Raw genomic sequence first — 23,355 nt, forward strand, 5'->3', positions numbered from 1 at the left:
GCCTTTTCTTTCCCCCAGGGGAGTCTGCACCCAGGCTCCATGCTACTGTATCATCATGGAGTTCTGCGCCCAGGGCCAGCTCTATGAGGTGTTGCGTGCGGGCAGGAAGATCACCCCTTCGCTGCTGGTTGACTGGTCTATGGGCATCGCGGGTGGCATGAATTACCTGCATTTGCACAAGATCATTCACCGAGACCTCAAGTCACCCAAGTAAGGATCAGCGGTATCGCTTTGCGACAGGACAGTTAGGGCTGGCCGTGTTGCCTTGGCTTAGGCCAGTCAGGGCCTGTTGTATTAGGGTTGCCACCTCACCTGCTACCTCAACAGGCTGATCCCAGCCTGGTTTGGCCCATTGAATTGAGTTCTAGTTCTTATAGGGTCGATATTCAACACCATTTAACCAGTCAGAAACAGCTCCTGGCTGGTTAAATCGCCTGTTCGGAGCTAATTGGTCATTTTCAGTGGCATTTAACCGGTTAGCACTGCTGAAAATAATCTGTTGGCATCGAACTCAAAACTGGCTATTTTGGGGGCATTTGGGGAGGGGGCAGGGTTAGCACTTGGCCAGTTAATTACTGATATTCAGCATTTAACCGGCCAGCTTAACCACATAAAAGTCAGTCCTATCTTTATATGGTAGCACATAGCCGGTTAAGTGCTGAATATTGCATTTAACCAGCTGTGTGTTAGCCAGCTCCACAAATCTGGAAATTCAGTGCCGGTGCCCCGACATGGCCTGACATTGAATTTCTGGGTTTTGCGCCGCTGGTGGTCAGCAAGACGCCTATCTCCGCCAGTTGAATATCGGGCCTACGTTTCTAGGAAAAGTAGGACTTCAAAGCCATGCATACATCACATGGAGCAAAGGCAGAACTGTAACAGCCTGTAGTTGTATGTCGTTGCAGTAAAGCCCAGCAGAAGTACAGTGACACAGAACTCCAGGGAGTGGTCCAGAAGCTTTAGTTTAGTTTATTTGGATTGATGTACTGCTGTTTGGAGTATGTCAACTCCGTGGCTTATAGTCGATGATAATAAAAACAAATGGTAAAATTAAAAGAAAGAAAAATAGGAGAAAAAGAAAGTTGCATCCGTAAACACAGAGGAAAAAAAAAGAGACTTTCTAAAGAGGCTGCTTTTAAACTTATTTTGAATCTTATGTAAGAGACTTCATACCTGCAGTGGCGTACCAAGGGGGGGGCGGGGGGGGGGGGGGTGGTCCGCCCCGGGTGCACGCCGCTGGGGGGGGTGCCACGGCGCGCCTGTCAGCTGAGTTCGCTGACTTCGCTAACTTCGCTGCAGCTCCCTCTGCCCCGGAACAGGTTACTTCCTGTTCCGGCCGGGGCAGAGGGAGCTGCAGCAAAGTTAGCGGTCAGCGAACTCAGCTGACAGGTGCGCGCCGCGGCACCCCCCCCCCCCCCCAGCGGCGTGCACCCGGGGGGGGTCATTTCGCTGGGGGGGGCGCGCTGCTCCCAGGGGGGGGGCGCATCGGCGATCCGCCCTGGGTGTCACGCCGGCTAGGATCGCCACTGCATACCTGTTAGTTTAGTCCTGGCCTTCACAGCTGAAGTGCAGCACCGCTGGGACCTGTTTCTCTCCTAGAGTCTAGGATCTTCATCCTATGTTCTGCTTCTCCAGGACAGCCCAGCTCTTCTCACTGTAGCTTCTAGTAGGAAAGGGGATGGGATTTGATATACCATCTTTCAATGATTACAATCAAAGCGGTTTACATATTATAGACAGCTACTTCTTTCGTACCCAGAGCAATGGAGGGTTAAGTGACTTGCCCAGAGTCACAAGTTGCTGCAGTGTGAATCAAACCCATTTTCCCTGGTGTTCAGGCCACTGCACTAACCTTTAGGCTACTCCTCCACTCCTTAACTACAGTGAGCGTTAGCAGTACATTTGAGAGACTGAGATCATACTCCACAAAACCGAGGGATGCACAAAACTGATCCATCTACAGCCACTGCCCCGGAGGGAGACTGATACAGTAGTAATGCTGCTCCCTGGAAACACTGACCTGGTCCTGATCTCATTAGTGAAAGATGTGTGAGATGAATATTTCAGGTTTAATTGAATCTGGGAACTTATTTATTCACTTACAAAGGAGAAAGTAGTCTGTCTGGGGCTCTCTAGTGTGCAGTATTCATGACACACATAGCGATTTCTGAAGGAAGCCAAAGAAAATTGGGAAATTATACTGCTCTGATTCAAAAAAGTGCATATGATCATACTCATGATAATAAAAGGACCTTAGGAAACCCCAGAATAAATGATGCTGCTTTATAAATTGGCTCTTACCCAATTAGAAAATGCCTTTTTGCTGACATTCTACCAAGGAGGTTTAATAAGACAGGAGACGGCATGAGCCTATCTGGCCCATTCTGTGGGCTGAAGCCAGTAGGTGGAACTTGCCGCCACATTGAGTGACCCTAAACATTTGCAGATGCTATTGAAAACTATAATAAACTTGTGAGGTTTATATTGTTTAAGTAAACCTCCTTGCTTTTGCATTCTTTAATTAGGAGCGGATCGGGGGATGTAAGGGGAGTTGGGGGGGTTCGAGGGATCTGTGAAGGGGGGAAAGTTACATTCAAAATATTTTTGTCATTGCTGAAGAGCTTGTTAAATAGTTTGGGTCCCCTGCTAGTCAGTGAGGTTATTTCCTTCATTATTGTTCTTGGCTGACCAATCGGTGCTGGGCCTCCCGGCCTTCCTGCAGTTTTCAAACTAGGAGCAAGAGAGTGTGAGCCCCTCGGATTGGCACTGGACTGTCAGGGATCGCTGGATATATCGTGCTAATACGTTGTTCTAGCAGGTTGATGTGTGGGATGGGAGGGAATTGGCAATCTCTTTAGTGTGTGGGCATGATTACTGTAATTACAATTAATCTTGAGTCCTCGTTTGGAATAAACACTTTGTCCAAAGTTCGTAGCTATAGTTTGTTTCAAGGAGGTTTTAGGGTACACCAATATGGCAGCTGTGCGAGGGAGATGTCTTCAACTTTTTGACGTCATGCCATCTCCTCTCTTATTAAACCTCCTTGCATTCTACAATTCCAAAACTCCATCAGAAGTGAGCCATCTGACTGGCTTATGTGAGTCTGGAAGACTCCATTTCAACCCCAGCTACAGAGGGATCAGTGCATGTTTAAAGTTATTTCAAGTTTTAAAAAAAGTTTTTCTTTAATATAATTTATTTAAAAATCTCACAAGAAATTATCTTGTTACAGAAACACAGAGCATAGATACATAATCAGGAATATCAATTATAACAAAACAAGAAAAAAATGTAATCTCACTCTTAGACCACAATAAATGGGAGTGGAGACTAATAATTAAAAGAATATAAAGGGGGAAAAAAACAAGAGGAAAGGCTGTTAGCATGTATTAGACCCTGATAATTACACTAAATGCTGCAATTTCAAGCTGAAGGCAAAAAAAAACGTTTTAGCATCGAGAAGGAATTTCATCTGCTCGGGAGCAAAAAAGGCATACCTACCTCAAGGTACCGAGCTACACGTTTACAGGAATATTTCAATAAAAAGGAAGTGCCTAGATCTCTAACTTGGTGCTTTATCTCCATAAAAGCTTTCCTTCTCTCTTGTGTTAACTTTGTAATGTCTGGAAAAATCCAAACTTTTTGACCCAAAAATAACTCTTGTGGCCTCCTAAAGTAAAGTCTCAAAAGAAAATTCACGTCATTTTCAAAGACGAATATCACGAGCAGTGTAGAACATTCTATTACTTCTCAGTTTGAATTCTTCAGGAAGGCTGTCAAATTGTTCACATCTACTCCATTATTTTCAGTCAACCATTCCCCTTGCAAACTCCCTTGAATACCCTCGCAACCATTTTTTACAGAGGAAGAAACAGGCATGAAATAAACCTTATTTATTGTAGGAATCAAATCTGGAGTTTATTTCAAAACTTCGATTAAGTGTTTTTTCAGTGTATCCAAGGGAGCCATACCACGCACATTGGGAAAATACAGCAAACGGAGGTTTAATCTCCTGCTGAAATTTTCCAATTGTTCAATTTTTCTATGTATAATCAATTTATCTTTCACTGAAACAGCAATTGCATCTTGATTACACAGCACATCCTTCTTAATTTGTTGAAGCTGCGGTGACAATTCCACTTTAATATTATCTATATTAATGGTAAGCGTGTTGATCTTACTTACGAGAGCCAAAACATCTGACAATGTTTTAGTCAACGTTGTCTCAAGCTTAGAAAGCACTCTCCATACACCGTCCAGGGTCACTCTGCCCAAAGCCAAAGGTTGCATAAGACTAATGGTGGAGCTCTGAGTAGAATGAGCCACCTCCTCACGATGGAGCTCTCAGCAGAGTGAGCCACCTCCTCCAGTGTTCCGGAAGCGACTTCTGCATCCAGTCCTGCTGGCGCCCACTCCTGCTTACTCACTGGACATAGAGGTGCCTTGCAGACTGGAGGAGGGAATGAATAATCCAAGCCTAAGCTCTCAAGGAGTCCTTTCTCTCGGGGAGAAGTGGGCTCTCAAACTACAGAAACTTCCTGATGGGTCCCAAGTGCGTACTGCTCAATAGTCTGCTGAACAGGGGTAGAAGTACAGCCCATGGATGCAGTGGGCTTAAAAGCCCCTTTCCATTTAGTATGAGACATAGAGAAAGAGGAGAAAAAAAGTCGTTCTCAGCATTCTCAGATCCAGCACACCATGCTCAGGTACGTGCGGCCATCTTGACTCTGCCCCACCCCCCAAGTTTTAATTTTTTTTAAAGGAGGATTGCTAATTTATAATGTGTCAATAAACCTGAAGTGAAGTGCTTCATAATTTTAAATAGTGCTTCACCTTTTCTCACAAGTCCAAGCTTCACAGCTTTTCTTAGCAGCCCTTGTTCCTTTTCTGCTCTTAAGAGAACCACAAGGATTGTCCCATATCAGCCACTCGTGTGCAAAGAAAAAAGGAGTTTTGCAAATGCTTCTTTAGTGAGAGGGTTCTGGATGCCTGGGAGCATCTACCAGCAGAAACTGTTTCAAAGGACACCTACTCAGGGTGCTGGTAAGGGTGAGGGAGGGAGGGAGATGGCTGGAGATTGAGTAGGGTCTGTGGTAGGGTTACCACCTCACCCTGTGAACCTGGAGAGACTGTTCGTCCTGCTTTTAGTTTGTTGCATGCATTGGTTTTCAAATCTGATTTTCCTTCACTAAACTCCATGCATGCAGTGGGGCCTAACCAAGACTTTATCAGCCTCCTTGTGGGTTAGTGGCTTCAGATGGGTCAGCTTCGCACACACCATGACAGTAGTGAGCATCCCTCCTAAACCAGGTTTTCTGGATTACGATATCAGTATCTCAAATGTACTTCTGATGCTCACTGTAGTACCTGCAGTCTCAATGAGGTGACCTGGGTGATAATAAAACAACAGACAGAAAGGATGATTAGGCATATTGGGTGGGCCAAGAGTATTTTGTGTTAACTCCTCTGTTAATTGTGCACCTTAAGAGTTTTGAAGTGTTAACATGATGTGATTGGCTAATTGTTGCAGGTGCATTTGTCATGGGATACAGATGATCTAGCTGGGAGTGACCCTCTCTGCCACTTTTCTTCTCCTCTGTAGCATGCTGATCACCTACGATGACATGGTGAAGATCTCAGACTTTGGCACATCCAAGGAGCTGAGTGATAAAAGCACCAAGATGTCCTTTGCTGGCACAGTGGCCTGGATGGCACCAGAAGTCATTAGAAATGAGCCTGTCTCTGAAAAGGTCGATATTTGGTAAGAGAACTTCAGATCAATCTGTCCTTTCCATCTCAATCCCAAGTGCCAGGGAGGGCAAGGGATGAGATATCGCTCTTGTTCTGAGTGGGGGAAGAGATGAGAACTAAGGGTATATGTTTGTGTACAAGGATGGAACTAGGAATTCATGAAGAGGAGCCTCTGCTTGTTGATTAAACAGTGCAGCTCAACAGGCATTAGAGGTCTCTGGGCTATACTCAGGCTGTCTAGAAATGTGCGGTATACCAGGGAGACACCACAAGCAACCCTTACATCCAGAGCTATGCTGCTAATCCCTAGCTCCCATGAGGGAGACACAGGACTTGAACTGTCTGCCTACCTTCTCCCATTTCTACCACTTTTTCTCTCTGTCTTTCAAATTCAGTGTCATCAGTACCTATCCTGGTAGCTTCCATTTCCACCCCCCCCCCCCCCCCCACACACACACACAGCTTCCACCTCCAGCATTATCTCTCAGCCTCCCCACCTGTCTACCAATGGTCTTAACTGCTGCTGCCAAACTGCAGGAGGGCCAATGTTCTACAGCTGCTGCTTTGGTGAAGGGGCTTCAATTCATGTGGTTGACAACGGGGGTGGAGCCTGTGGGTGTGACAGATCGGTGCTGTTCTGGAAGGGTCCAGAGCAAGGAATCTGGTGCTGCGTGGGAGAAATGTAACCTTTTTTGGCAGCCCAGTACTCCATTAGGAGAATGGTTTTAACTAATGGCTGTCAGCAGGGAGGAGTAAGAGGCTTTTTCTGTGGACTAGCCGGATAAGGCCACACTTGAACGTGGACAGAAGCAGACCAAATGTACTCTCCAGTAGTCCTGAAAGATCCACAAGGCTTTCTGGGCACACACATGCATTCCCTTTCAACTATTATCTGGTCCTCCCGCTCAGTCCTTTTCATCTGTGCTGCTTGGCAAGATATGCTCTTTGTTTTCTCTACATTTTAAAACTTCAAGACAATTAAAGCAATCCTTACCTTTAACTTTTCATCCATCAAGTTTGATCTCACTGAGGCACTTTTCCCCATGGCAGCACTGAACATCAGCCGGCACCCACATAACTTTTTTTTCCATTAATCCCTCCCCTGATCCCCTTCCCTCCCCCCTCAGCCCACCACCATGATCAAGGGTTCTATGGAATGCCACCCTGCCCCCAACTCCCTCGCTGTCTTGTGTGTCCTCCTCCATGAAGCAAGAACCTTTGGGACCCTTTTACTAAGGTGTGCTAAGATCTAAAGTGGGCTTAATATGCCAAAAAAGACTTTCCACGGGACACTTTAGTGTGTCCTGCAATAATTTTCCTGTTTGTGTGTGCTAATTGCATGCAATTTTTATTTTTTAATTTTTTTTTCAGGAGGGAGCATGGCAGGTGGGGAATGGGTGTGGAAATGCTAACCGGCAAGTGCGTTCACATTAACATGTGCTAACTGGTTCACGTGGAATTAGTGCGGGAGCCCTTAGCATGACCTGCAAATCAAAAAATGAAAAATGCCGTGTTTTTCTGCCATGGTAAAAATGGGTTTAGCGAGTGGGAAAATCCTGCATTATTTATTTATTTGTTTGTTTGTTACATTTGTATCCCACATTTTCCCACCCATTTGCAGGCTCAATGTGGCTTACATAGTACCAGAAAGGTGTTTATAGGTTCCAGTATGAACAAATACAATGTGATGTTGTGTTACGATGAAGTTTATATTTCAGAGCCTCAATAAGGATCGTAGAGCGGAAGAGCACAGTTATGTTCATTACGTGCTTTAGTTTTCTTGTGTAGCCGAGGCCAGGCATTTAAATTGGATCGGGAGGGTATGCTTTTTTAAACAGGGTGGTTTTTAGTATTTTCCGGAAGTTTAGGTGGTCGTGCGTCGTTTTCAAGGCTTTTGGTAGCACGTTCCTCAGTTGTGTGCTTTTGTAAGAAAAGCTGGATGCATAGGTAGATTTGTATTTAAGTCATTTACAGCTTGGGTAGTGTAGATTTAGATATGTTCGTGTTGAATCAGATGCGTTTCTGGTTGGTAAGTCGATTAAGTCTGTCATGTATCCAGTCGCTTCGCCGTAGATAATTTTGTGAACCATGGTTCAGATTTTGAAGGCAATACGTTCTTTGATAGGGAGCCAGTGTAATGTTTAGCGGAGGGGTTTTGCTCTTTCAGATTGCGTTTTTCCAAATATAAGCCTAGCTGCCATGTTTTAAGCGGTCTGAAGTTTGGATTTTACTTTGCTCTCCAGTGTTAGGTTACAGTCCATTATAACGCCGAGGATTTTCAGGCTGTCTGAGATAGGGAGGGTGTAATCTGGGGTGTCGATGCTTGTGGGGTTGTCCGTGCTGTGCTGGGATGAGAGGATAAGACAATGTGTTTTTTCTTTATTGAGTTTTAGTTGAAATGCATTTGCCCATGAGTCCATGATGTTCAAGCTTAGCTTGATTTCGTTGGTGATTTCTGTCAGTTTGGTTTTATAAGGAATGTTTATTAAGACATCCTTTGCGTAGATGAAAGGGTTAAGTCCTTGGTTGGATAGGGACTTGGCTAGTGCCATTAGAACGCACAAAGTGGTTCTTTTACCAAGCTATGGTAAAAAGAGCCCTGCGAAAGCAGCGGGGGGTTGTTTTTGCCACGCATCAGGGCCCTTTTTATCATAGTGGGTAAAAAGCCCCTAACAAAGACATGGCCATGCGGTAAGATTAATCTTACTGTGTGGCCACGTGAGAGGGAACACCTACCGCCAATCATTGAGGTGGTGGTAAGGGCTTCTGTGGTAACCTGGTAAGTGGGCAGTATTACTGCCGGGTTAGCACTGCGCTAGAAATTATGGAGGTATTTTTCATAGTGCCGGAAATGGCGCACGCTCAAGGTGGAACTATCTCCGACAGTTGCGTTGGGCCGGCGATAGTTCTGGGTTGCCGCGCTGCAACCCTTTAGTACAAGGGCCCCAAGCCCCTTTTGTACCGCAGCTTAGTAAAAGCACCTCTTTGTAAAGTCACTAGATGTTACTGTTGAAGCATTGAAAAATTGTTAGTGTCACTCACCAAAGTTATGTATGTAACACTCATTTGTTTGGGCGCTTCTGGGTCCAGGGTTTGAGTGGGCTGGATTCCCTGCAAAGGGCAGACTCCGTCGGACCCTCACTCACTCACTCGGCGCGCAGTGCCTCCACCTGGGGAAAGAAGTGTTAGCGGGCAGGATGACCCTCTTCTCCCCCAGGAAACTGAAAGTCAAGGTTCAAACACCCTGTGAGAAGTAAGGCTGGCATTTTAAACAGGCTGTCTTGAGGGGACAGCGATACACTGCCTAGTCCAAAATGACCACTCCTTAGCAGTGCGTTTTTTTCTATCAAAAAAGGTGCCGGTACTCAAATGCTAGGCCACCCTTTGGGGGGGGGGCAGTCACTGAGGGACTCATCCCACAATAGCCAGATCCCCTGCAACCAGTCACAGAATCTATGACAAGGCAAAATTGGTGTGTAGAGCCCGAGCTCTTTCATTAAAACTTAGGGTCCATGGGTCAATTTTAGCAGACAATGGAAAAGATGCTGGTACTCAGTACCCCCTCAAAAAAAGCCCTGCTCCTTAGTCAGGAGCTTAAAACTGTTTATTTCAGCTTGAAACCATAGGAACATTCCAACTTCATAAGCTCTCTATCACTTGGTGCAATTTTTGAATAAGTTGTTCTTTTGATATTCTCCAGGGGAACTCCTTTAGTCTCCTCCCTTAGAGTATACTGTGAACCAGGATTATTTATTGTTTGTACAGCTCCAGTCCTTGTTTATCCCCAAAGATAGTATTCCAAAAGTTTGGCTCCTTTCTGTATCTCAGGTCCAGACCCTCATGGCCTGACCTCCACCCAGGGTGACCTTTGCGTTGTCTCGCCCTGACTACAGGATGGGCATTTCCTGGCTTTGATCCCCGCGCTCCTGGGCTGGTTCCACTGCCTACTCAGAGCTCACCTCCACAGTTACTGTCTTCCCTAGCAGCAACTCTCCTTTTCTTAGCCAATGGATTCAGTTCTTTTCAGTGGGATCCCTCTTCTCCTTCGGGTCACTTGGCAGGGGCTTGCAGGCAACCGAAGACCCACAGCTACAGACAGAAATTGAGCAATTCCCTGCATCCCTCCTAAAGGGCAACCAACTCTTTTATTAACTACTAACTCCACCTCCCCTGTCACTCTTCCTTTCAGTGTACTTTCTTTCTGGATTTTATTTCAAAGCTACTCCCCTTGGGCTGGACTTTCTCCCACCCAGGGACTTAATGTGCTAGTAATCCCCAATCTAATAGGGGATTACATGTAGATGGAGTTCAACAGAAAGTTCCTTGTGTCAGACCCATTCTTCTTCACAGGGCTGGTCTTAGGCAGGGGTGACAGGAGCAGTTGCACAGGGCCCCACACCTCCAGGGGCCCCACGGCGCTCCCTCCCGCTCCCCGCCATTGCCGCGATCTGACTCGTTGCCTCCTCTACCCCGAGCCACCGAGTGCCCTCCTGGCACATACCCGAAGCCACCCTGGTGGTCTAGTGGAGTCTTTCGGGCAGGAAAGACCCCCCCGTCTTTCCTGCCTGCTGCTGGCGCTGACCCCCCTGCTGCTGCATTGCTCTTTAAAAATGACTGCCGAGACTTCCAGCGGCAGCCTCGTGAGACTTCCTCTGAAGTCTTTAAAGGCCGCCGCTGGAAGTCTTGGCAGCCATTTTAAAGAAGATGCGGCAGCTAGAGGGTATGTGGGGCCCCACCGAACTGGTCTGTACAGGGCCCCGCAATTGCTAAGACCGGTCCTGCTTCTCCAAGTCCCATTCCTTTTCCCTTTCTTTGGATAAGGTAGTGTAATGTAAGGAATGATTTCAAGAAGTGATCATTCAGTATCCTGCCTTGTCCTGGCCACACTGCTAGTGTTCCAGCTGTCAGCTACAGAGGGGGAGCGCCTGCAAGAAGGCTCTCCCTTTTCACCGTCTTAAGCAGAAGAGCATTCAAGATTCCCCATGAGATCCCTCCAGCACCCCTTTTCTCCCCTTTGACCACAAGGCTCTTAATTTCCAGTCCATGACTCAAATTAGCTACAGCATAGTAGCCCAGTGACAGAGTACCAGTGGAGCCATGAAATACGCTGCGATTGCCCCAGTGTTTCCTCAGATCTGCCCCACTGTTGCTGCTGCCGCCCCCACATCAAATCTGGGACAGCTTCTGTTTCTCTGGCCACAATCTCCACAGCTGCTTCCCCCTGCCTTTTGCAACTCTGAGCTAGTGTAACAAGTGCCACTGTGTCATTTCCATCTAGCAACTGAACGCTGGGCAAGAAGCCTCTTCTAATCCTGCCTTCTCAGAGCACAACACACCATGTCAGGGGCAGAGCGCTGAGAACTGAAAATAAGTGGAAATGTGCAGCATCGCCCACAGGAGAATTACGCCAGTCTTGCTATAGCAGTGCATAGACAATAATTTTATAAAGGCTTTTTTGCATGTATATGTCAGTATACAAATATGAAATGCCTCTTACAGAATTACCCCATGGTACAAGTACACATGATGATGAGTATGTGACTTTAGTATATGTATACATACTTTATAAATTTACTACTATTACTACTACTACTACTACTATTTAGCATTTATATAGCGCTACAAAGCTAACTATCATTTCTATAGCACTACTAGATGTACGCAGCACTGTACATAAATTCATAACAGACAGACCCAGACAGACAAATACCCCCAAATTCTATAAATAGCAGCTAACGTTGCATGCATGCATAGCCAGTTTGCACACGCAACTTAATTATTGGCATTAATTGGCCTTAATTAGGATTTACATGCAGATTATATTCTAAAAGGATCCGTGCATAAATCTATTACTACTACTACTATTTAGCATTTCTATAGCGCTACAAGGCATACGCAGCGCTGCACAAACATAGAAGAAAGACAGTCCCTGCTCAAAGAGCTTACAATCTAATAAATCCTAACACGCATACATTTTTGGAAGCGTAGCTGGGGGTGCTGTTCCCTCTGAGCTGAGCGGGGATCCTCCACTTACAGTCCTGCCAGTGGGGGGGGGGGGGGGGGGCGGTGCTGTTTCACTATCACATTTTCAGTAGTGAGGGATAGACAGGTTCTGCAGGACTCCAAGGAACTTGTCTGTCCCTAGCGATTGAGAACACATATTGAAGCATCACCCCCTACTGGCAACACTTGGAGGACCCCTGCTCAGCTTAGAGGGGTGTTCCAAACTTTTGTATGCGTAAATATAGAATTCAACCAAATAATTTAGGCACTGGCTTTTAGCAGGCGTAATTGCCAGTACATAAAGTTAGGCGCAGCTTATGCCCCAAGCACTATTCTATAAATGATCTATAGTAACATAGTAGATGATAGCAGATAAAGACCTGTACGGCCCATCCAGTCTGCCCAACAAGATAAACTCTTTGTATGTCATACTTTATATGTTCTCCTGACCTTGATTTGTCCTTGCCATTTTCAGCGCACAGACAGTAGAAGTCTGCCCAGCACTGGCTTTGCTTCCCTTTTAGCAGTGTTGCCACCCAATATGTACCCTTTATAGAGCAGCGCTCAGCATATAAAATGTTTGGCGCCGATTTATAGGCGTCACTTATAGAATTTACCCCATAATGTCTGCAGCTTCATTTTAGGCATAGGTTCTTCAAGATCAGTGTTAGTATTTTCTAAAAGCATATAGGTATCTGTGTGTCATTATAGAATAGGTTACAGATAAGCACCTTCGTGCTCTGTCAGTCTAGGTGAGCTTTTATAAATTTACTTTCAGAGGCACCTATGTATTTTTAGAAAATAGCCTAACATAGGCACTTACTTGATCCTCCAGTCAAGGCGACAACTTGCTGTTGTGGGCAGTGAAAGTTTGTTATGGCGTCTTTTATGCTTACATCCTTGCTAGGCAAAGGAAAGTTGCTACAGGTTGTGACATTTCACTAAAGTGCAGTAGGTTTGCAGTTAATGCACGTTTACCTCAACAAGTGCAGGTGTATTCAGCATCTGCCCTCTACTTACAACACAGGGCTGTTGGTTACCACAAAACATGGCAGTTACAAACAGTGCTGGAGCAACTGAGCTTCTTAACCCCTGCATATAAAACACTGCATAGTGTGGCACTGCTCCGCCCAGTCACACAAGGTAACCGCCAACAGTCCCTACCCTGTACACCCCTTGGTAACACAGTGAGCACCCCTTGCACTCCATGGTCACACCATAGGTACCCCCACATCTCTACAATCAAGCCATAGGTACCTCCCCCCGCACCCCTTCATCACATCTTAAGTACCATGAAACGATCACATGGGGTCATTGGTGTAATTTTGGATTCTAGCGCTGACTCGAGCAGTATCAAAGGAGGGTTTCTGCTGTCAGGGATCCCTGGGGTAAACTTCAGGGGGGATGGGAGGTGGAGGGGAGAGTGGGCCAGTAGGCAGGGGCTAGATGACAGGGGCAGGATTTTCTAGGAAGGGCTGGGTTGTTGGGAGGAGGGATTTGATGGTTTGATTGGGGGAGGGTACGGAGCACTTGTAGTGTGATCAGGGGATATGGGAGGGTACTCGTGCTGTCGTCATGGGGTGAAAGGGTACATAGTAACATAATAAATGACGGTAGATAAAGATCTGAATGGTCTGTCCAGTCTGCCCAACAGTCACACACTTTATCAGTTTATGATTAAACCAACAATGAATGTGATATAAAATACTTGATCATGGTCTTTCTTTGGCAGTTCTGGGTTATAGGCCATAGACGTCTGCCTGCCACTGTCCTTGCGTTCCAACTACTAGAGTTGTCATCATAGCCCACTCCGGCCTATTCAAATCCGTCTTTTCATTTGATGTGATCAGGGGTTGCTCATAGTGTCATCAAGGAGTGTGGGGTGTACTTATAGTTTGGGTGTGTGGGGTAGCGATCAGGTGCAATTGGGGGATTACCATGTGTCGCAACAGAACAGGAGAAAAACACTCTGCAAAATCGACACAACAGCAAACAACAGCAGGGGTAGTCCAGAGAAGGAGAAGACTATCAAAGGTTTGCCACATGCAACTTTATTTTGTAGTGACCCAACTAGGCCAAGTTTCAGCACTCTGTCTTCATCAGGGGTGTAAAAACATACAAAAAATTAGGGCTGCATGTTAATTATTGATCACGATTAATAATTTGCCTTCTGCCTGCCTCCCCACATGCACGCACACATGCACATGGTCTGGCAGCTCTCTCTTCCCTCCCCTTCCCACTGGTTTTACCTTTTCTGTTCTCAGTAAAATCTTCGGCCCTGCAGCCGCAGCAGCGGTAGTGAAAAACTGCCTGCAGCCTGCACCATGCCTTCCCTCTGACCCATCCCAAACAGGAAGTTGCGTAGGAATGGGTGAGATGGGTCAGAGGGAAGGCCCAGTACAGGCCGCAGGCAGCTTTTCAGTACTGCTGTTGCAGCTGCAGGGCTAAAGATTTTACTGAAGATTGAAAAAGGTAAAATCGGGAGGAAGAGGAAGGAAGAGAGAGCCACCGGCCGTCTGAGGGAGAGAGATGCAGGACCATGTGAGGGCAGGGGAAATTAAGAGAACCGCAGGTGGCCATGGGGGAGGGAGAAAGAGAGAACCTGGGGTGGCTGTGGGGGGGGGGGGGAGAGGAAGAGAGAGAACCTGGGGTGGCTGGGGGGGGTTGAGGACCGCTAACAGAGGAGGGAGAAATGCTGGACTGTGCATGGAGGGGAGGGGAAAATAGGAAGAGAAGCCAAATTGAGGAAGAGAAGGATGGAGAGAGAAGAGAGAGGAAGAGAAGTTGGGCTGTGTTTGCTAGAACGGCTTACTAAATGGGGGTTAATGATCTTTGGTATATATTATTTTTTTGTTTATTTTATGTATTCTTTTCGTTTTAAACGCTCTTTTTTAGATGTTGCTTCATTCATTTGTAGTTATTTTGAATATGTTTTTGTGGTTTATATACCCAGTTATTTTAGTTATTGTACCTATTATAACTTGAAAGTATTTTGTGTTTGTTTACAGGGAGCATACACAGTTGTTTTAGTTATTGTACCTATTATAACTTAAAAGTATTTTATGTTTATTTACAGGGAGCATATATTTATGAGCCACTTGCTTTTACTCATATCGCACAGTTTACTGGTAATGTATTGGTGATCTTTTTTTAGATATGTACATGTTATTTATTTGTCTATTTTTTTTTTAATTTTAGTCTATTATTTCTTTGATTTTATATATATTTTTTGTACGTTTTTAGACCCCTGACAAAGACAGAGTGCCGAAACTTGGCCGAGTCAGGTCATTGCAAAATAACATTGCATATGGCAAGCCTTTGATAGTTTTCTCCTTCTCTGGACTGCCTCTGCTATTGTTTGCTGCTTGGGTTACCATGTGTGACTGGGGGGATCAGGAGGAGGGATGTTGGAGGGGGAGTGCTGTTTCACCTACCCTGACAGCACACTGTACTACCAGATAGCCAGTTATCCAGCAGCACTTACTGCCTCCTCCGCCCACCAATGCTCAGATCAAACTCACTCCCACATTAGTTAGCTAATGTGGGATTTCTAGCACAGCGGCTTCCTTTTAAACATAGAAGACAGTATCATGGGCCTACTACTACTGTATACCACATGGTATACCCCCACATTAACTGTTTAAAGCAGCTTAGTAAAAAGGCTCTTTAATTTTTTTAATGCGCGCTAACAAAATGAACATGTGCTAATGAATGCGCATCCCCAGTAAGGTGGGAGCAGTGCTTCTGCCATAATTATCACGTAGGAGAGACCATCTTTTTCAGCATGTGTGTTGGGACCTGTGTTAATGGGAACAGCTTTTACCTTGTCGACAGCTAGAGCCAGGTTGTGTTTGAGAGGTGACTAAGGAGAACTCAGGTTATGACCAAATGTACATCTCTTACTGGGGAGGACTGAGGATGCAGGGGCGTAGCCAGACCTTGCGGTGGGAGGGGGCCAGAGTCTGAGGTGGGGGGGCATGTTTTAGTTTGCTGCCCCGCCGCCCCCCCCCCCAGCCGCCTTGCCACTCCCCGCCGCCTCGCTGCTGCAAATACCTTGGCTGGCGGGGGTCCCAAACCCCCGCCAGCTGAAGCCTTCATCCAGCGCCTGTCTTGGCGCCGCTGCATTGCCTACCCTGCTCGCTCTTCTGCTCATGTCCTGTGCACTTCTTTTAGTGAAATTGACCGTGCTCAGTTTCACTAAAAGGAACATGCCAGACGTGAGGGGAAGAGCGAGCCGGGCAGGCAATGCGGCGGCGCCAAGGCTTCAGCTGGTGGGGGTTGTGGACCCCCGCCAGAAAAACCAGGAGCCCAGAAGAAATTGGGGGGGGGCCCAAGCCCCCGTGGCCCCACGTAGCTACGCCACTGTGAGAATGTGATGTAGGGCTTCTCTGTACGACTGAAAAGGGTGAAGAGTCAGGGAACTGGGCCTGACGTATCTTTCTATATTGTAGCAGGTAGAGAGTAGAGGTGAACAGCAAAGGATGAGACTGACCTTTCTCTGTCTCTCTCTGTGAGAGACAGTGGTAGAGTGGGGGGAAGGGGAGGGTTGTGCATATCCGTTTCTGAAGTGAAAAGTCAAGTAATTAAATCTCAAATCCGAATCCAAACAGATTGTACTGTATTGTAACACTTATACCCCGCGCTTTCCCACTTATTAGCAGGTTCAATGCGGCTTACAAATATAACACGTTTACAAGATAACACAAAATGGATAAACAACTGAATATCTACTATAATAAAAAGCACCTCCAACGTTCTGAAGCTGACTCCGTGGCACTGTGGCAGTGTAGGGTTCGTAAGTCTGTAGTTCAGCATTTGATTGGCTCTCACTGTCCCCGCCCTCACATTGAGGGAACAGAATGCTGCATAGTTGACAAGCGACGTCACAAGAACGAAGAACCAATCAGCTGTCTGAAAAAAACGCCCAACCCACCTGCCCGGTCCGTCATTGCCAGACAACAGAAACACATGATGGTGGGAAGCGCGCAACACTGGTGACAGCAGCCTGACTGTCAAAAACGTTACCCCGCCCTCTTTCAACTGCCAGGTACAGAGATTACAGGATGAAAGTGGAGCGACAGCACAGGCATAAGGCAGTGAAAGGGACGGTCAAGGAAAAAACCATAGAATATCTGTCTCACACAGACAAGTTGCGAAAACAGAGGTTGGTGGAGGGAAACAAGAGGAGGACAGCGCGAAGCACACACACACAAAGCAAGCAGCGGCAAGCAACAGCTGATCATTACCCTTCCGCCATCCCTCCCTCCCTCCATGAGTCCCGCACTCGCATAATTTACCTCACAGTGCGCAAAACCCCTGCCAACAACCCCCCACCCCACACACATTCACTCACACACACACACACACACACAAAACAAGAAGCAGCAAGAGAAAATTAGGTTCTTACCATGATAATTATCTTTCCTTTAGTCATAGCAGATGAAGCCACTACGCATGGGCCGTGTCCATCAACCAGCAGAGGGCGACAGAGAGCACTCAACCCCCCACAGTGCCCCATGGCCAGCCAGCTCCACTGCCTCTTCAGTATTTGAAGCCTCCAAAGCAGTATGGCAAACCGCTGACGCCTTTCCTATCCCACTGTTCTCAGTTGCAGCAAAAGCAGCAAAATTGCATCATGTAGAGCTAGTAGAAAATCTGCATTTATGGTTAAAAAAAAAAAGAATAAAAGATTATTAGAGGAATCAATCCAGGAAAGAGGGGGAGGGGGGAAAGGAAACGGAAGACATGATGGCAGATAAAGACCATCCTGCTTATAATCGAACGAGAAAAACACCCAAGTTCCGACCTAAATCGGGAGATGGACGTTTATCTCACAAAAACGAATAACGCGGTATAATCAAAAGCCGAATTTGGACATTTTCAACTGCACTCCGTCGCGGATGCGGACAACGTTGATGGGGGCGTGTCGAAGGCGTGGTGAAGGCGGAACTGGGGCGTGGTTATCTGCCGATCAGAGATGGGCGCCTTTCGCCGATAATGGAAAAAAAATATGCGTTTTTAGCGAGAATTTAGGGCACTTTTCCTGGACCCTGTTTTTCCACGAATAAAGCCCCAAAAAGTGCCCTAAATGACCAGATGACCACTGGAGGGAATCGGGGATGACCTCCCCTGACTCCCCCAGTGGTCACAAACCCCCTCCCACCACAAAATATGCCGTTTCACAACTTTTTATTTTCACCCTCAAATGTCATACCCACCTCCCTGGCAGCAGTATGCAGGTCACTGGAGCAGTGGACTTCAGGCAGGTGGACCCAGGCTCATCCCCCCCCCCCCACCTGTTACACTTGTGCTGGTAAATGGGAGCCCTCCAAACCGTCCCCCCAAACCCACTGTACCCACGTGTAGGTGCCCCCCTTCACCCCTTAGGGCTATAGTAATGGTGTAGACTTGTGGGCAGTGGGTTTTGAGGGGGATTTTGGGGGCTCAACACCCAAGGGAAGGGTGCTATGCACCTGGGAGCTGTTTTACCTTTTTTTTTTTTTTTGTAAAAGTGCCCCCTAGGGTGCCCGGTTGGTGTCCTGGCATGTGAGGTGGACAAGTGCAGTACGAATCCTGGCCCCTCCCACGAATAAATGTCTTGGAGTTATTCGTTTTTGAGCTGGGCGTTTTCGGTTTCCATTATCGCTGAAAAACAAAAACGCCCAGCTCAAAAAAAGATAAACGTCCATGTTTTTTCGAAAATACGATTCGGTCCGCCCCTTCACGGACCCGTTCTCGGAGATAAACGCCCATGGAGATAGGCGTTTCTGTTCGATTATGCCCCTCCATACCTCCCATCCAACATTCATTTATTATTTGGGGGTTTGGCTGCCTTTATTTCATGTGTTCACCTCTTTCTGTGGGCTCTTGCTTCCGCTAATCCTCCTGGATGCCCTTGAAACCCCTTTCAACCAATCTGCTGTGTTCTGTGGGCAGGAGGGATCCCTTGCTGCTCCCACCCACTGTTGCCAGCACCATTTTGAAAAATAACCACAGCGGATCACTTCTGTTCTTGGAAGACTGCCAAGAAGAAGGAGTAGAGCAGGGGGGGGGTCCAGGTGCAGGGGTTGTTCTTTAAAACTTGGGGGTACTGGGGGAACCTGATGTTTTTTTCTTTTGTTTTTGGGGGGAGGGGGTTATTTATTGTTTGTTTCATTTTATTCAAACAAATGAAACCAAATAAAATGCAAAGATACAAAAAAAATGTTCAGTACATGTGTCTACAGTGTGTTGAAAAAACATCCAGAAAGGAAATCAAGTTCCACATTATATATCGATAAGACACTTTTGAACTGAATATTGAAGATTACTGTGATTACATTCCAAACCTTTTGTCAGGAGAGCTAAATGTTCTCATAATAAAACCACAAAGATCAAGAGTCCCCACATTTTTCATGGAAAACCAACTCCCGTCCAAGATTGACCCGTCAACTTTATGTTGCTTAACAAGTGTCCAAATAACACACTGCTCGGTGCACAAAACTTACTGGGGTAGCAACTTGTAATTTTGGCCGGTTCTAGCCGGTTTAGCATGCACTGTAGTCGGCGAATAATGAACAAAGAGGTTCTGTAAGCCCTTTTCCGTTTGCCATATCAGTCAACGTTAATCACGTGCTAAGATATTACAAGAATGGTCTAAAGTTTGGCAATTAAAATTCAATGCGAAAAAATGCAAAGTGATGCACTTAGGGAAGAGAAATCCACGGGAGGCGTATGTGTTAAGCGGTGAGAGTCTGATAGGTATGGATGGGGAGAGGGATCTTGGGGTGATAGTATCTGAGGATCTGAAGGCAATGAAACAGTGTGACAAGGCGGTGGCCGTAGCGAGAAGGTTGCTAGGCTGTATAGAGAGAGGTGTGACCAGCAGAAGAAAGGAGGTGTTGATGCCCCTGTACAAGTCATTGGTGAGGCCCCACCTGGAGTATTGTGTTCAGTTTTGGAAGCCATATCTTGCGAAGGATGTAAAAAGAATTGAAGCGGTGCAAAGGAAAGCTACTAGAATGGTATGGGATTTGCGTTACAAGACGTATGAGGGGAGACTTGCGGACCTGAACATGTATACTCTGGAGGAAAGGAGAAACAGGGGTGATATGATACAGACGTTCAAATATTTGAAAGGTATTAATCCGCAAACAAATCTTTTCCAGAGATGCGAAGGCGGTAGAACGAGAGGACATGAAATGAGACTGAAGAGGGGCAGACTCAGGAAAAAAGTCAGGAAGTACTTTTTCACGGAGAGAGTGGTGGATACTTGGAATGCCCTCCCGCGGGAGGTGGTGGAGATGAAAACGGTAACAGAATTCAAACATGCGTGGGATAAACATAAAAGAATCCTGTTCAGAAGGAATGTATCCTTGGGAGCTTAGCCGAGTTTAGGTGGCAGAGCCGGTGGTGGGAGGCGGGGATAGTGGTTGGGAGGCGGGGATAGTGCTGGGCAGACTTTTAATGGTCTGTGGCAGAGCCAGTGGTGGAAGGCGGGGCTGGTAGTTGGGAGGCGGAGATAGTGCTGGGCAGACTTATACGGTCTGTGCCAGAGCTGGTGATGGGAGGCGGGACTGGTAGTTGGGAGGCAGGGATAGTACTGGGCAGACTTATATGGTCTGTGCCAGAGCTGGTGGTGGGAGGTGGAGCTGGTGGTTGGGAGGCGAGGATAGTGCTGGCCAGACTTATACGGTCTGTGCCCTGAAGAGGACAGGTACAAATAAAAAGTAGCACATATGAATTTATCTTGTTGGGCAGACTGGATGGACCATGCAGGTCTTTTTCTGCCGTCATCTACTATGTTACTATGTTACTATATATGTTGCAATGAGCTGATTAGTATGTAAATGTGCATTCCGAGGAATGCGCAGCTGTTTCCGAGCGATACACGGAAAGGTCCACCTACCTTTAGTGAGAGAAAAATAATGGTCTGGAGCAACCATAATATCTTAGTAGTTTCTTGGCGGATCAGTCTGCAGCATGTTGTGGAGCATGTCCACGGTACCCACAGTTTAAAAAAATTGTGAAGTGGCCCTAGTGCAGCCAGTGGATCAGAGCCAAAGATGTGACCTCTGTGCTGGACAGTGCTCCTGCACAAGGCTGACTCCCAATAAATCTTTTACAAGCATCCCACTGCAGGCACACAGCAGCGATCTCCCACAGTTTAGTGAAACCCTCAGTGGTTCGTTGGTGAGAGGCTCTGGAGCCAAGGGCTCCAAAGTCTGTGTTTTCCTTTTCAAGGCTGCTCGGTGCTGGGGGCCGCCATCTGTTGAGGCAGCTCGGGCTGGGAAGCCAAAGAGGTGGGGGCCGCCTTGCCTGGATGCCAGGGAGCATCAGGAAGAGTTGGAGGAGAGGGAAGGGGGCTGCAGGACTTATGCAGCACTACACATGAACCGGGTGGGTGCTGAGGATCAGATAAGGGCATCCTTCCGGCCCTTCCCTTCTCATGGGGACACCATGCCCCTTCCTTACATGCCAACCATCCCGTCACTGCTTTCATACACACAGAAATAGCCCGTGCTTTTCTACGTGTATGAAAGCCATGTGGAGGAATGCTGTGACTCTCCTACGCATTCGCTGCTTAACGGGAGGCCGTTCTACACATGCACTGGCTTTTTTCCTACCATGCAAATGCGCTGTAATTGCGAGCTGCTCATTTGCATGCAATTCCCTTTGGGAATCGATCACTATCTTCAACTCGGTAACTTTTACTGAGGTAGAAATAACAAGCGATTCCTTCTGGGGACCTTTGTGCATTGGCCCCACAGTGAGAAGGAGAAACAGCAAAACCGAGTCCAGGAGAATGTGTCACAGACCATGCCCTCCAAATCTCCCCCTGTTTTAGTGAAATTGTGGAATCTATTTCCCATTCCCAGACTTTTTCTAATTCCCTGTAATAATGTCCCTAACTGGCAACCAAACCTGAAACAATTTTCAGGAGATTTTGTTTGCAAGTAGCTAGCAAAATTAAAAAGTAAAGTTGGACGGGATACATCCGAGGATATTAAGAGAACGCAGGGAAGTTCAAGTGGCACCACTGACCTTTTCAGCAGTGATGTGTTGGGCGCCTGATTTGTATACAATTGTTCAAGATTGTATACAAATCAGGTTAAATATATCCCTCTTTAGAGCTCTCCATGCAGGCGCCCAACACATCACTGCTGAAAAGGTCAGTGGTGCCACTTGAACTTCCCTGCGTTCTCTTAATATCCTCGGATGTATCCCGTCCAACTTTACTTTTTAATTTTGCTAGCTACTTGCAAACAAAATCTCCTGAAAATTGTTTGAGGGTTGGTTGCCAGTTTTCTGTGGTCCTGTTCCAACCCTTTCTCATTCAACACTGAACAGAAATATCTGTAAAGCAAGTCAGCTTTCTCCTTGCCAATCTCTAGATATTCCTGCCCTTCGCCTCTGAGGAAGAGAAGAACAGAGCAAAGAGGGTAGAGTTTCAGGGATAGAGTCCTTGACAATCTGAGTAACTACTCTTCCCTTGCTGGGACAGATGCATGGAAGCAGTAGCAGAGCATCCCTGGAAATCCGAAGCATCCCGATGAGTAAACCCTCCCAGCACATGGAGCGGATTGTCCATGATGAACACCCCAACCTGGGCTGTTCAGAGTGCAATCAGAGGAGTGGGAGAGAAAAAGAAGTGAGGGTTTAAAGCTCACCTACAGCTAGTTCTCAGTCACCACAGTCTGCAACCCCCACCCCCAGCCCTACAACTCCCCACCAATACTCCTACACTATTGCCCAACCCCCCCACACGCAAACAATGCTCTTTTACTATCCTAAAGCTGTCTCACAGCCACTTCTGCTACTGCATTCCCTAAAGCCCTCGCCACAACCATCCCTTAACACCATTCCCTAAACCTCCTTAGTCCTGTGTTCCTACACCATTCCCTACAGCCCCCCATCAGGCTGCCCTCCTTCACCATATGCACAGCTCCCTCACAGCTATGCCGTAGAGGCCCTGCCACAGCTATAATTCTGGAGGAGTAGCCTAGTGGTTAGTGCAGTGGACTTTGATCCTGGGAAACTGAGTTCAATTCCCACTCCAGCTCCCTGTAACTCTAGGCAAGTCACTTAACCCTCCATTGCCCCTGGTACAAAATAAGTACTTGACTATATGTAAACCACTTTGAATGTAGTTACAAAAACCTCAGAAAGGCAGTATATCAAGTCCCATTTCCCTTCCCTTATACCATTTTACAGCACCTCCTGCTGGAAGAGGCTGAGCATGGAATAGTTCCCTTGAGTTGGTGCACTGTCTCCGTGGTTTTTGATGCTTATTTTGGTGGCTTTAGTCTTTTGCTTCCGTTTGTGCTTTGTTTTGCTTGCAAATGAATTGGTTTAAGCACAGGCAGTAATTAGTGTTGGGTCTCTGGGAGCTCTGTGTAATTAATGGGAAAGGCAAGGGTGGCTCAGCTGCTGTCTCGCAGAAGCAGATAAAGCATGGGTGGAGAAGCGACCCCCATTATTAATGGGCTCTCAGCCCTGCCAGCACGCACAGGTCTCTGCCGGTTGTCCTGGAAATGCTTTTAGCAGATGGTGGTGGCTCGGGGCTTGGAGCTGCCTCTGGTCCCTGAGGAGGTGCCGCTGGCATTTCACAAGCGGTGCTCT

At 46.8% G+C, this 23,355-nt stretch overlaps 1 protein-coding gene across 1 annotated transcript in view; it reads left to right on the forward strand.

Annotated features, from left to right (window-relative positions):
• Positions 1 to 23,355, forward strand: part of MAP3K12 (mitogen-activated protein kinase kinase kinase 12) — a 121,533-nt gene that overhangs the window by 22,729 nt on the left and 75,449 nt on the right. The window contains exons 3-4 of the mRNA XM_030195003.1: positions 19 to 210; positions 5,603 to 5,761. Of these exons, the coding sequence (XP_030050863.1) occupies positions 19 to 210; positions 5,603 to 5,761 (351 nt within the window). The remainder of the gene's footprint in view (positions 1 to 18; positions 211 to 5,602; positions 5,762 to 23,355) is intronic.

Source organism: Microcaecilia unicolor, chromosome 3, assembly GCF_901765095.1.
Source record: "Microcaecilia unicolor chromosome 3, aMicUni1.1, whole genome shotgun sequence".
In the NCBI taxonomy this organism is placed as follows: Eukaryota; Metazoa; Chordata; class Amphibia; order Gymnophiona; family Siphonopidae; genus Microcaecilia; species Microcaecilia unicolor.